The sequence below is a fragment of the Aspergillus udagawae genome (assembly GCF_001078395.1).
Source record: "Aspergillus udagawae IFM 46973 DNA, scaffold_3, whole genome shotgun sequence".
Taxonomy (NCBI): domain Eukaryota; kingdom Fungi; phylum Ascomycota; class Eurotiomycetes; order Eurotiales; family Aspergillaceae; genus Aspergillus; species Aspergillus udagawae.
This window is the reverse complement of record NW_025091266.1, coordinates 158764-172124: the sequence shown is the minus strand read 5'-3', so window position 1 is coordinate 172124 and position 13361 is coordinate 158764. Positions and strand designations below refer to the sequence as shown.

General features: G+C 50.6%; 6 protein-coding genes and 1 non-coding gene across 7 annotated transcripts; 2 read left to right on the top strand and 5 right to left on the bottom strand.

Moving 5' to 3' along the window:
* Positions 1–1865: 1865 nt before the first annotated feature.
* Positions 1866–2989, top strand: Aud_003914 (lytic polysaccharide monooxygenase auxiliary activity family 9 protein; the record flags this gene model as incomplete). The annotated part of the gene is made up of 2 exons (XM_043288861.1): positions 1866–2189; positions 2285–2989. The coding sequence occupies 2 exons, from the start codon at positions 1866–1868 to the stop codon at positions 2987–2989; spliced, it is 1029 nt and encodes a 342-aa protein (XP_043144796.1).
* Positions 2990–3435: 446 nt separating this feature from the next.
* Aud_r0016 lies at positions 3436–3555 on the bottom strand. Its single transcript, XR_006253266.1, has one exon. It is a non-coding gene; the product is annotated as a 5S ribosomal RNA (ribosomal RNA).
* Positions 3556–4218: 663 nt separating this feature from the next.
* On the bottom strand, positions 4219–6486 carry Aud_003913 (uncharacterized protein; the record flags this gene model as incomplete). The annotated part of the gene is made up of 4 exons (XM_043288860.1): positions 4219–4323; positions 4375–5861; positions 6118–6188; positions 6242–6486. 4 exons carry the CDS (start codon positions 6484–6486, stop codon positions 4219–4221), a joined length of 1908 nt encoding a protein of 635 aa, XP_043144795.1.
* An 881-nt stretch (positions 6487–7367) lies between these two features.
* On the top strand, positions 7368–8920 carry Aud_003912 (flavin-containing monooxygenase; the record flags this gene model as incomplete). Its single annotated transcript, XM_043288859.1, has 2 exons — positions 7368–7542; positions 7614–8920. 2 exons carry the CDS (start codon positions 7368–7370, stop codon positions 8918–8920), a joined length of 1482 nt encoding a protein of 493 aa, XP_043144794.1.
* A 348-nt stretch (positions 8921–9268) lies between these two features.
* On the bottom strand, positions 9269–10579 carry Aud_003911 (flavin monoamine oxidase family protein; the record flags this gene model as incomplete). The annotated part of the gene is made up of 1 exon (XM_043288858.1): positions 9269–10579. One exon carries the CDS (start codon positions 10577–10579, stop codon positions 9269–9271), a length of 1311 nt encoding a protein of 436 aa, XP_043144793.1.
* Positions 10580–11429: 850 nt separating this feature from the next.
* Positions 11430–12194, bottom strand: Aud_003910 (uncharacterized protein; the record flags this gene model as incomplete). Its single annotated transcript, XM_043288857.1, has 1 exon — positions 11430–12194. One exon carries the CDS (start codon positions 12192–12194, stop codon positions 11430–11432), a length of 765 nt encoding a protein of 254 aa, XP_043144792.1.
* Positions 12195–12244: 50 nt separating this feature from the next.
* On the bottom strand, positions 12245–12739 carry Aud_003909 (saccharopine dehydrogenase family protein; the record flags this gene model as incomplete). The annotated part of the gene is made up of 1 exon (XM_043288856.1): positions 12245–12739. The coding sequence occupies one exon, from the start codon at positions 12737–12739 to the stop codon at positions 12245–12247; it is 495 nt and encodes a 164-aa protein (XP_043144791.1).
* Positions 12740–13361: the final 622 nt, after the last annotated feature.

Below are 13361 nucleotides of genomic sequence, written 5' to 3'. Positions count from 1 at the left end.
GCATTCACCCAAACAAATTCCGTCAAAGCTTGAAGCTGAAACCAAGCTAAGCTAAGCGACCGCAGAGGTGCGCATGTTATGGTGTGCGCAGCTCGCTTGTTGAATATATCATATATTAAGGTAGTATTCTCTAATAATATTATGTAAAATATTAGGTGATGTATTCTGTTCCTCTTTTTCTATACATCGTACGTACAGAAGTCCAAGTTGTTCTAGCTTACTGTACATAATATATCTGCAGCAGTCAGAATGTCAGAGTCAAACAAAGTGGGCGTAAGAAAAGAGCTAGTCTTTAGCGCACGGCTGGGGTTATAGTCATGGTGACAATAATATGTACCCAACTAGGAAGGTCAGCAGTTTTATCGTTCTTTATACAGTCTTAACTGTGAAATTATAAGGGTTCTCCGGCATAACCGGCATAATATCGCTGGAAATCTTGATGACAAGCTTTTCGGCCAAATCACGTTGGTTCCTATACTGGCTATTTCATGGTGTCTTCCCATCATCCTCTACAGAGTATAGTTTCAGATTATCCAGCGGAATAATAAACTATGGAAATGACTGGTACAATTAAGTAGCTGAGTAGGTTGCCGTTTGTTTAGAGGCCCGGATGGGCCGTTGCCTTGGTCGCCTCTTATATGATAAGATATTCTTCCTCCCATGTTACAGCAGCCTTGATCATGACACTATGATTTATTTTTTTCGGTAGTTAACAGCTTGCTAATGCTCTTACTAGGTGTAATCATCTCTGACATTACGTAGGAGATTGTAGCCGAGTTAATCAATACGAGATCGCAGATCCTGGTTCTTTTCTCGTAGCCGACTTAACTAATATGAAACCTCGGAGTCTAGTTCTTTCTCCTGATCATCAGGGTCCAGACGAACGAAGACCTTATTGAAGGCTTGATATATCACGCATATCAGCGGGAAGTTAAAACAATTAGAGTATATACACTCAAAATAGTACGTATGCTTAAACCATGAGAAATTTATGATTTGTTTGCATTGAGTATTAATCGTGTAGTGAGCCGTTACTTAGGCTAGGCTAGATCATAAAAGTCACTCCTCTCGCCTTCAGCATGAGCAATGCACAGTAAATGGCATATGATAAGCTTCTATGAGGAACCGGTACCCCGTCAACATTTCTTCGAAATACGACATATGATCCAAACATGAAACAATGGATCATTGCATCCTTGAATTCATTCTACTAAGTAAATCGCTTGTATGGAGCTTAGACTCGACCTGAAACCATGGCTAATGCGACATGGTAAGCGAGGTTCCAAACTGGGTCCGAGCTGAAAACATTGCCGACGTGCCATGGCTACTGCATGTTCTGAATGTATCGAGATATAATCTTATGTACAATGTTAGAATCTGGAGTACCAACATAATCATGACAGGATATCCCACAAATGTGTCCATATGGGCATGAACTCGAACGCGCAGATGCGCTGCCAGCTGCCTGGAGACCCGAACAAGATGCTGTCTGGTGGAAGGCACGAGAAGGAAGTTAAGCGAAGAGCGAAGACCGGGTGTCTGACGTGCCAAAAGCGCAGAATCAAGCCAAGAGATCTCAATGGCATGGACCTGCAGCCCATGTTTCATATGCACTCGCAAGCGAGGGCGATCATCATGTGCGGGAATCGCGGGCGAACATGCAAAGTTAACGCTTCGCTTGTGCTGCCTATTTGCAAAGAACCCATTATGTTTGGGCACATATAAAGTCCCCTTCTTCTTCCCTCAAAATCTTCTTTTCTCTTCCTCATCCTGTACTACACATTCTCTCATTCCCTCATTCTCTCATTCTTCTTATCATATCATTCGCTTTACTTCATTGACTGAAGTTCACTCTTTACTTAACAATGTCTCTCTCTAAAGTTGCATGGCTCATCCTAGGCACAGCTGGTCTGGCCGCAGCTCATGGCCACATCGATCGTATCGACATTGATGGCAAGTCCTATGGTGGATTCCTGGTTGATCAATACCCTCATGAACAAAACGTCCCTGATCTCATTGCGTGGTCAACCGCGGATACTCAGGACGCCTATATTCAAACGTTTGATTACAACCAGCCGAATATCATCTGCCACCAAGATGCCAAGCCTGGTGCTCTCGCTGGCGAGGTGGCTGCCGGTGGCAAGGTGACGATACACTGGAGCAGATGGTTTGAAGATCACCGTGGTCCTGTAAGTTTCGGGAGTAGGAGCGGATGATGATGGTTCCAGGATCACGTTGCAACAGAAGTTGTTTCGAATTCAATCAGAACGCTAATACAGAGTAGGTCATCAGCTATCTTGCGAACTGCAATGGGAGCTGCGCTTCTGTGAACAAGACCAATCTTGAGTTTTTCAAAATTGAAGAGGCTGGTCTTCTCGACAACAGCAAGTCCCCCGGAAGATGGGCCAGCGATGAGCTCATGGCTGCCAACAATACCTGGACGGTCAACATCCCTTCCGACATTGCGCCAGGCGATTATGTTCTTCGTCATGAGATCATCGCATTGCACAACGCAAGGCAAGACAATGGTGCGCAAGCTTACCCGCAATGCATCAACTTGAAGGTGACAGGGGGTGGCACTGCTACACCGAAAGGCATTCCTGCCACCCAGTTCTACACACCAACCGATCCCGGCATCCTGGTCGATATCTTCAACAACCTTGCCACTTATGTGATCCCAGGCCCAGCCCTCTACAAGGGCAGGGATACAGCACCTACGACTATTGCCGTCCCCCCCACCGGAGCGTCTTCCACCGCGCTGTCTTCCTCCCCAGCTTGGACTTACCCCACTGCAGCACCTCAGGGTTGTGGATGTTGTGGATGTTGTGGATATGCTCCCTACCAGAGCTCTTCTCAAATCGCACCTACACCTGTAGCGAGTGACACCGAACAGAATAGTCAAGCTTATTGGGGCTCCCAATCCTGGAAGAGAAGATCCTCTGGCCGGACTTTCAGAGGCAGGAAGCATGCTCGAGATCTCGCTGTCTGAGGACAATGTGTGCGAGAGGCATTTCTCAAATAATGCGTCGGAAAATATAGAAAAAATAGAAAACCTTTGGTGAAAGTCAACCTTCATTTCCCAAAAAAGGGCAGCGAAATATGAATGAAATTTGGGTTCCACCAACAAGATTTCTCCGATGTCTGATTAATGTAGGCCACGGTGGTGGTAGTGATCGAGTTAACTCAGCCACTAAAGGGTTCTGAAAATCAATCAATATTAGCTATCTTTCACCGGCAATAAGGTTGATTATGAGCAAATCGAACATGACTGGCTTGGGTGGTTTTCTGGCCAGTGGCAAAGGGCACTATCGTCACGGGGCAATGAGGACCTATAACCCACCCACATCACCAGCACTACCACGCCGCTATTCTAGAATGTAGTAGACCCTGAGAATTGACCCTGTTCATATGTGGGCTTAAATACAGAAGCAAAAAAACATACAACAGCCAGGATTCGCTGGTGGTCACCCACCCAACTACTAACTGGCCGGCGTGTGGTTTAAGTACGGCTGAGCGGACGGGAAGCCCTGTTTTCCACACCCTATGGTCGTATGTGGTAGAGTAATCCTAGATAGTAATATTTATGGCAAAGGATTTCCACTCGAGAAGTGAAAATCGGATGGAATGGGGGAGGTCCAAGCGGTAGTATAGGATTTTCAATTCGAATGACTGTGAAACAGTACCCACCTCCAGACCTTGCAGTAACTAAACCAAGAAGATCCTCATCTGTACTGTTCCTCCAGCTGCTGGGAGTAATTCGCCTCTGTTGAGCAGGCTGAGAGGTGATTGAGGACCGGCGAATCCTTGCGCAGTTTGAGATCATGTTGCCCACCTACAGTTCCTGGCGCTCTAAACGGAGCCGGGCTAAACTTGGACACATGCGGAACGAAATTCTAGCAGAGATCAGAAGGACAGGCGAAAGCTCAGTCCACAATCCCTCAGTGAGGATGAGACCACGGCTAGAGGCGGTTCAAGACAATTGGCCATTGGCGAAGAATGAAGGACAATCCTATGTGGTCCTGGTAACCACTATATGATTCGCTGACAATCGGAGGCTACCTAAGCCTCTCGATCCAACTTTTACTAGTAGCTGCTGTATATAGACATATACCCAACACTACTGGAACAACCGGTCTATATCACTGCTCATTTCCGGAAACATCACGAGAGCTCCCTGAAGCCGCTGCAACCCCTGCATGCAGCTCTCAAGGCCAACTGTTAGCTCTGAATGCGTTTGGCGTCCATTTTGGAGATCGAGCATTGGATCTCATCTGCTAGCGCCTTGGCCGCAAGTTTATGTGCCTGCACCACCAGAGTAGGATACTGCACGGACTGGTTAGTCCTGAATTTGGAGGAGAGGCTGTCTTTGCTTACCGGGTGCGCACTAATGTCTTCAACGTTCGCCTTTAGGCCACTCTTGCCTTGGAAGCCTGGACTCGACATACCCTGACTTGCCATGGCCAGATGAGATATTTGCATTGCGCTCGTACGCCGTTGGTCCCTGTGACAGGCACTTTTCTCCTTGAGAGCGTTCCATAGCCGCTCCCTTGCCGGTGATGACGTCGACGATGATGATATCTGCTCCGCAAGTTGAGACCCCAGTTGGCAGATAAGCTCGCAGAAAAGAAGTATAGCGAAGTCAACATCCGTATAACAGAAATAAACGCCACGTAGCACATTGGGCCGTGACCGGTGCAGGCTGATGGCCGCCGAGCGATCAATTTGGCCCCAGGCCGACCTCCAAACATCGATCAAATTTGTCATTGCGGAGTAGCACCTATGCAGTTCTTCATATTGCACTTTATCTGTCCGGAGTTGTTCGAATGTCAGGATGAGGATGGCTAATGTTTGCCATATGAGTATGGCAACGGAGCCTGCCTGACTCACGGCTCGAGCCACAATATCGTCCGACATTGGGCGACTCCATAACGCGGTTACTCTGTGCGTGTCGGCTTGAGCTCGCGCGATAATGTAGTCTTCAAACCCTTGCTTATGCTGCCGGGTAGCGCCCTGCTCTCGCGTTATATCTATTGTCCAGTATGAGCTGCGGTTGCAGTAGACAAAGCAAGGTGTGGTACAGGTGTCTCTTCGCGAGCAGACTACTGCCGCTGAGTGAAACATGGACGCCAGCCACTCAACAGCAGCGATCAATTCCAGGATGTATTCTCGCACGTCAGTTGGCAACATTTGAACGGGGTGAGATTTTCTCGCAGCTTCGACTCGGCTTGTCCGGTAGGAAGGATGGCGTGACATGTCAGGATCATGCACGCAATGTGCGCGAGCTTCAGCACAGAGCATCTGAAGGCGCTGAAGGCCTTCTCGCGTAGTGTAAGCCGCGTCTTCAAGCACGCTGCTCCCTTCGGGCATCATTGGTGGGAACAAAGTGCCAAACAGCAGCAAACAGAGTGCCAGACGAAAAGACCTGGTGGCCGCAATGTTTTCGAACACTATCTGTTTCGCCTTTTGCCAGGTCGCCAAGGCAATGTCCCTCGCTCGTCCATGCGACCTGCCCATGCAGGGAGGGTTATCCTCCCGGACTGTGAATTGTGACGCAGCTGCTATTGCAACCCACTTGTATGCCTCGTTTATGGATTCATGGCGTGAGCTATAAGTTGGCATGGAAAGCTGAAAGAGCGCACCAAGGAGGCTTGCTGCGAGAAATATCTGTGGCGCTGCATGTTCGGAGCCCGACGAGGTCACACTTATATTCCAGAAGCGGTCGATCCTCGATCGAACAGGGTCCAGATAGGGACTAGTATAGGCACTTTCACCCAATGGCCCGAGAGCAGTAATGCCCAAGGAATAGCAAGGAGGCATGCACTCCCGCGACATGCACTGCGCCAGGGGCATGTCGACAATATCTATGTAGAGATATAGTCGTTGGAAGCATACCTCACGTAATACCGCTTGCCTGGCCAAGTCTCCTTCTGAAGCTGCTATAGAGGCTAGACTACCTAGTACAGAAGAAGCCTCTGCATCATTTCTCAATATGCCTTGGCTGTCTGTGATTAGCTTGTCCTCTGAAGGGGAGCAGGACCTTGTTACAGGGCCTTTCCCAGCTTGTCATGAGCTTTGTCTACTCGCAAGCCATGTAACCGTGCATTCCACACCACACACCTTGCACGTCGTGCAAGCTGTTAACAACGGCTTGTGATTCTGGATGGCGCCCCTTGGCGGCAAATTGCATGCTCTCTTTGCCGAGCGGCAGGGGTCACTGCAACGGTTTTGCTTCCGTGCGCACCTTCTTATCCTGGGCAGCAACCCATGCGGAATTTGGGGGCGATCATCCTCAAGAATCTGGCTAACTGGGGCTAGGAAAGCGTTGAGAGTATTGCTGCCTCCCCAGGCACCCACAGTCTCCTTGCTATTGGTGTACTGGTGAGCGAATGGTGAGGCCAACGTCTGCAGCGCAGATTCGAAGGATTCTCGCCAGTCCGCGGCTCCGTTCGTAGCAGAAGGAGCCGGGAAGGTGTTGATGGGACCCATTTCGGAGCCGCCAGGAGTAGTGGATCCTACACTATACCCTACTCTCTGCCCCATGGGTTGCGGAATCATAAGTGGAAACTGGCTCATCGGAGCGCCCATTATCAAGCTCCAGTCATCTTGGCTAAAGTGAGCGTTATCGGGAGAGTACTCATTCACAAGCTCGGAAGCCATCTTGTTGCATCAAAAGAAAAGGGGAAAAATGCTGGGATATCGATGTAGGGCAGAATGGCATGCTCTGGAGAACGGGCGAGCCACTCGTACTTAACCGTAGGGGGAGGAATACGGATCGGCGGATCCGCGGCTGCCAGTGTCCCAGACGACCGAGTTCCCATAACCCCGCACTTTCTCCCTTTCAAAATTGGGGTTTGCCGATAAGCGACTGTAGCAGACTAAAGGACATGGATCGGCAGTGTGGGTAGAGGATGGATGGACAGGTTAGGCTGGGCGAATCGGTCGGGTTCAAGCAAATATTGAACGGCGTCCGCGGGATCCGCTCATCCTCGTCAAGGTAAAGGCAGTCCAGCAAAGTGGCTGAAAACCTAAAAAACAATGAAGCGGCAAAGGATGGGGCCCCGGATGGGCCAATAAGCCGGATGTTCTGGACATGGAAAACAAGGAAGGTCAGGTTCATTTGACAACAGCGGCGGGTCCGCCTCGGTGCCGCGGTAATACAACTTCCAAGCCGGAGTCGGGTCGACCCTCGATTGAGATATCACCATTGAAGAAGGGCAAGTCTAGCCACGATTGGAAGATCAGGATGGCCATATCTGACCGCCCGTTCATCGCCAGGGACAAAATAAAGGAATGTCCCTTGCCCTAAACTTGACGGTGTAAGCTTGAACAGAAAGCCTCTCCCCCCTGAACTCCCTGCTGCTACAAACATGCGCCCTTCAAACAACACGCAGGATATTGATTACGACGTGGTGATTGTTGGGGCCGGAATTTCTGGTGTCAACTTCGCGTACCGACTTCAGGAGCGAAACCCGAATCTGAACTATTGTATCTTGGAAGCACGCCATGAGATCGGCGGGACATGGAGTCTTTTTCAGTATCCCGGTAAACAAATGCAGATAATGCAGCCTCCCAGGCCTTGAAAAGCTCACTGTCTGATCCATTTTACATTGCAGGTATACGGTCCGATTCGGATCTTCACACTTTCGGCTTCGAGTGGCGTCCTTGGCGAGAGAAAGAAGCCATTGCACAAGGGTCAATGATTTCCAATTACATTAAGGAATCGGCCGAGCAGGAGAAAATCGATCGAAGAATCAAATTTTTTCACCGTGTTGACAGGATCTCTTGGTCTACGGCATCGAAAGCATGGACACTGGATATAACCATGAACAACCCAGGATCTGCTAAGAAGGTCCTACGCACACGGTTCATCATGCTCGGGACCGGTTACTATGACTACAAAACACCCATGCATGCTGAGATCCCGGGAATAGCGGACTTCCAGGGCACGGTGGTACATCCACAGTTTTGGCCCAAGGACCTTGACTATAGTGGCAAAGACATCGTTATCATCGGATCCGGCGCCACGGCCGTCACGTTGTTGCCAGCACTGGCAGGAAAAGCATCCCATGTCACGATGCTGCAACGTTCACCCACTTATATCCTCCCGATTCCAAAGGAGAATGTGATCGACAGAACCATCAGCTTCATATTTCCACGCTTTTTGGCGTTTGCGATGATCCGTTTCAAATGGATTCTGATGTCGCTATTGCTAGTGACCTACTGCCAATGGTTCCCAAACCATGCTCGAAAATCCTTCCTCGAAAAGATGAAGCGAGAACTACCCCAGGGCATGTCTCTCGATCCCGACTTTACTCCCGCATATAATCCGTGGGACCAAAGACTATGCGTGTGTCCAGACGGTGACTTCTACACTTGTCTGCGTAGTGGTAAAGGCAGCGTCAAGACCGGGGTCATCGATAGAGTTACAAAGGCAGCTATCCGACTCAAATCAGGTGAAGAACTCAACCCAGATATTATTGTGACCGCGACGGGCCTTAAAATGGCCCTGGCTGGCGGCATCGAGGTCATCGTTGATGGTGAGCCATACCGGGTTGCGGACCATTTCATGTGGAAGGGTGCCATGCTCGCGGACCTGCCCAACTTGGTTCTCGCGATTGGATACGTGGATGCTAGCTGGACTTTGGGAGCTGACGCAACCGCTCAGCTGGCGTGCCGCTTGCTGAATACGATGAAACTGGATTCGGTAAGCATGATTGTACCTCGTTGCAGCGATGAAGAAAAGAAAGGAATGAGAGAAACCCCGTCCCTCTACTTGAGGTCAACGTACGTCCAACGAGCGAAGAGCGTGCTGCCAAAGACAGGCGATCGTCCCCCGTGGCAGCGTCGGTCATACTACTGGAAAGACATGCTTACTGCTCGCTGGGGTGATATTTGGGCTGGCATGGAGTGGTCGAAATGAGATAACATGTCTACTTCGCCCTCGCGCGCAAATTTCTCAACTTTGTTTCGTCGTACTGGGGCATTCTGGAGAGCTGTCGCACATAGCATAGAGCATAGAGAAACAGAGTAATTTCTTGAGAACCTCTCTTCTTCCGGGTCCTACAAGGCAACAGTGAACTGCGCAATGGATTGATGGTGTTGCCGGCGCGGTGATTCAATCTATTCTCAGACGTTAAATTCTCGGAGATCTGGGTCCAACGACACTTGATAAACACTGATTGAAAGGATACTAGCTACAATATGTGATGAAGGAGACTGGTTTGCGATTAAAGTCAAAAACATGTGCCGCTTGATATCAGGACAGACATCAAAGCTTATACCCCTTGCTCAACGCGATGGACAAATCCCGCGCGGCAAGGGCGCCGCTTGCCATGGCGCCTTCGATCATTCCTATTTCCCAAGTTGCTACGTCGCCCCCTGCAAAATAGATGTTTCCATGCGGCTTCCGGAGCAGTGGTAGGCCCGTCGTTAGAGTCCCAGGCCGGTGCATCATCCAACCCCCCTTGGAGAGTTCGTCGGCGACCCAGTCATGGCAGGCCGTATCAACAACTTCGATATCCGGGATGAATTTGCGCAGGGCTGCCTGGACTGCGTGTAGATCCGCGGGGTCAAGAGCGGCAGCGTCGGCGCACATGCACATGATAAGCGTGTCTCCGTTATGGTGCTTTTCGAACCTGGCTGCGTTGATGGGATGCTTCCCGGGCGGCGCAACGAGCGAAAACGACTCGATCTCGCCATTCACCCGGACCCAGACCTTGTGAGCCATTACTGGGTTCCTACGCTCAATCATCGAGCGTGCCGCTGGGGGTATGTCTGGGTGGATCTTCACCTCGCTGAGGGTGTTCAGGGGTAGTGCAACGACGGCCGACCAGGCGTTGATTAGCTGACCTTCGCGCGTTGTAACAGTAACACCGCAGCCATTGTCGGTCACGGCACGTATGGGCGTCGAAAGCCGGAGCTCAACATTCGACTCGGCCATAATGGCACTGATGAGCTGCTTGGTGCCTCCCTGGATACCCCAAGATCCGGCTGTCTCAAAAAAGGCCGTGAAATCTCCAAAGGTTGTTGCCACCGCCTGCAGAAGCTGCGCAATCCCCTGTTTCTTGCATGAATGAATGACGCCTGCTAGGGCTCCCTCCAGGACATCGCGCTCGTACTTAGACAGATTCAACGAATTAATGCGATCTTCAATAGTCTCCTCTTTGATTTCGCGGTTCTCGAGAAGATCAACCTCGAACGGCATCGGGAACCGAGCTCGAGCATCTGCAAAGAGTCGTTGTACTAGTGGGATTACGATCCCATACAAGTCTTCGCTCCCACCAGAGTGGACAGCCCCATCGGCCAGCCAGTAGAGCCTGCCCCCTTCCATGGGCGGCTTGAGGGCCATGCCGTGGCGCTGCAGCTCACGCCAAACGTGTGGTTGTGTCCAGTGAACGTAGCCTCCTCCCAGTTCGAGGTCCAGTTCCCCGTTGAACGCGTGGTCCGTGTAGGTTCGTCCTCCAATGCGGTCACGGGCCTCTAGGAGCACGACTGAGTGGCCTTTCTGACTGAGATCCCTTGCAGCGATTATTCCCGCCATTCCGGCCCCAATCACGGCAACGTCGAATTTCTTCGGCATTTTGGGCAAGCCAGTTTAATGCGGTATATTGAGAATGTGATGGTTAAATTACCCAAGAGAGAGACTGTTGAGTTGGAGCACTTGATTTGCTCCCATGAGGACAGCTATGAGGGGTCCTGATATAGGCCGGGGAACGGATACTACTGAGGATGGAATGAGGCAAGCTTGAGCGTCACTTTTCAACTAGACGCATCCAGGAAACAAGCGGTCAATAGTACTAGTACTGTAGATCATTAAAGCTAATCGAAAGCGCGGATCCGCGGATCCACAGATCGGTGTTTGCATTTTCACCAGCAGGGATCGCTAGAAACATAACGCCCATGCCACTCTTCTGCCAGGCACCATTATCCCACCTCTTTCCTTGCTATGAGTTACGAGAGGTGGACAGTAGAATGCAAGAGGGAAAACGATTGTGCAGAGGTATTGAGCGTTAAGCTTTTGAAGTGCGGCGGGTTGGATTAAGGTAATACTCTAGGAAGATAATGGCTTCACGAAACGGAAGCACTCCAGCAAGTGATAGCATCGTACTTGAAGACGTTATCTGTCAACAGGAAGTTGCTAAAGTTTCTCAGGTACAGTACTGGGAGTGATCTAGAGAAGAGAATAGGAGCTATTCTGCGCCAGTTAACAGTCAAATAGTATTCACCCGGCTCTTTCGCGAAAGCCGTGGTTAGGATGCTTCGCTTAGATATGTCAAACAAACGAGATCAATTGAGGAATGAGCATCAATGATGTTCTACGTGATTCCGTGTCCATTGCATATCTTATAATTCAACAGAAAGAAACTAGGTAGGCCAATCCATATCTCCTATTGCTCAAACATGAGTTAGCTCTACCTGCATGGGAGTCATTAGACCCTCTCTATGATTTCATTCTTGGGGGTGCCAACACGTTCCAAGGCCTCGTAAAATCTGACCGGTGTAGCCCAATCTTTCGGACAAAAGACGCCATTACGCCTGAGACCATTCTCAATCGCCATGACCATGAAGGCTGCACATGCAGTTCCCGTTGCAGTACCCATAGTTTTGCTAAGGTACGCGTGCTCGTCTGCTTTGGGTATACGCTTGGTAATCGAGACAGGGAGACCATTGCGTGTGCCAACGGCTCGAACAAGCATTCCGGAGCCATTTGCCGCCATCTTGCGCCGAGCCATGTCGACGAGGAAGCTAAGGACCTCCCCTGTCGTACACTCCCCAGTCCAAATCTGCTCGATCATCCCCCACAGAGCGTACCGGAAGGGGCTGAGCTTGCGATTCGCGTGGGCGACCAGTTGAAATAGCTCCTTGATCGTGACGTCACCACCGCGGAACTGCGCAGCCATTTCACCAAATCCCTCACCCATGACCGCCAGGGAGGACTCGTCGTTGGCCATATGAAACAGGAAATCGACAGCTTCACTCATGGACAAGGCATTGCGGCGGACGGCGCGGCCAAGACCCCTGGCGATACCATTAACCGGGTCAGGGTCCAGGCTACCAACACAGCGGATTCGGCGAGCGCTGGGATAGAGGCGTGGAAATGTAGCTGGCTCCGGATGGGCAGTCTCGTGGAGGAGCATTTCCCCGTCCCCGCCCCGCATTTGCGCGTAAGGCGTTTCAACCCAGGACTCGTTCATTGTCGGCTTACCGTCTGCCCATGTGAGGCAGGGGCCAGCAGCAATATGCATCAAGTGTCCAAGACCGCCTTGCTGGTTTTGCCCTTTCCGTCGCTGACACTCCAGCAAATGTCGATTGAGTCGACGGTGTCGAGCTCTGCAGTGACATCAAGAACCATCACGTTGGACATGCCTGGGGAAGCGCCGCATCCGATGTAGCACGGCACGCCTTCCGCCTTTGCACGCTCATGGAGAGCAAGAGCGGCTTGAGTGCTCTCCACATCGTCATCAAAATCAAGGTAAGGCACCTTTGCTTCCAGACACGCGGTAAGTACGGGTTCCGAAGTGCGCGTATAATGCCCTGCACCAAGCACAACCAGTGCGGCGCCCTTGATTGCTTCGAGCAGAGCGGTTCGGTCAAAGAGATCCAACTGCTTCGTAGAGATGCGGGAAGCTAGAAGATTGAGTTTGGCGACCGTCGTCTCGAGCGTGGAGAGGTTGATATCAGTGAGAATCAGGGCATTATCACTTGCCTTGGCGAAACGCTCAACAGCCAACCGGCACATTTCGCCAGCGGCACCAATGAAAATCACTGGTTAGGGGGATCTGAGGGAACTCGTCATTTTTGCGTTGAATAATACTGGAAGTAAAGGAGTCTGAGAGAAGCGATGTCAAATGTATCTTTTCACAGAGGACTCGAACTTGTCGTTATATACACCTTAAAGTCGCCATGATTCCCCTATGTAGGGTCGAATCTGACAAGCAAACAGCTTCCATTCTGTGCAACCTTCTAGCCAACGCGGTGAAAATCCCAAGCAGCGTGAGATGCGCTTCAAAGCTACCGACCGGATCCGCTTACGGCTCCGCGGCAAGCCGCGGCTGCGAGGCTATTGATGAGTATCAAGATGCGTAAGAGAAGACCCGCGCGCAAGGACACGTGGTAAGAGATTCCTAAATCCGGGGCACGCGGGCCCCGAAAAGACACCTCGGATTATATTGCTTGATCTTAATACAGGGCTTAGAAATGGGAGAGCTTACGCTAGAATGAGCGGTTCAATGGGTTTCGAGGACTACCGCGGACACGTCAAAATCTAATGATAGTTTGATGATATGGCGAGTACTCATATGGTCGGAAGGTCTATCAAAAGGATTCGCCAGCAAGTAGGATTGATTCGATGGGAGCTCTCG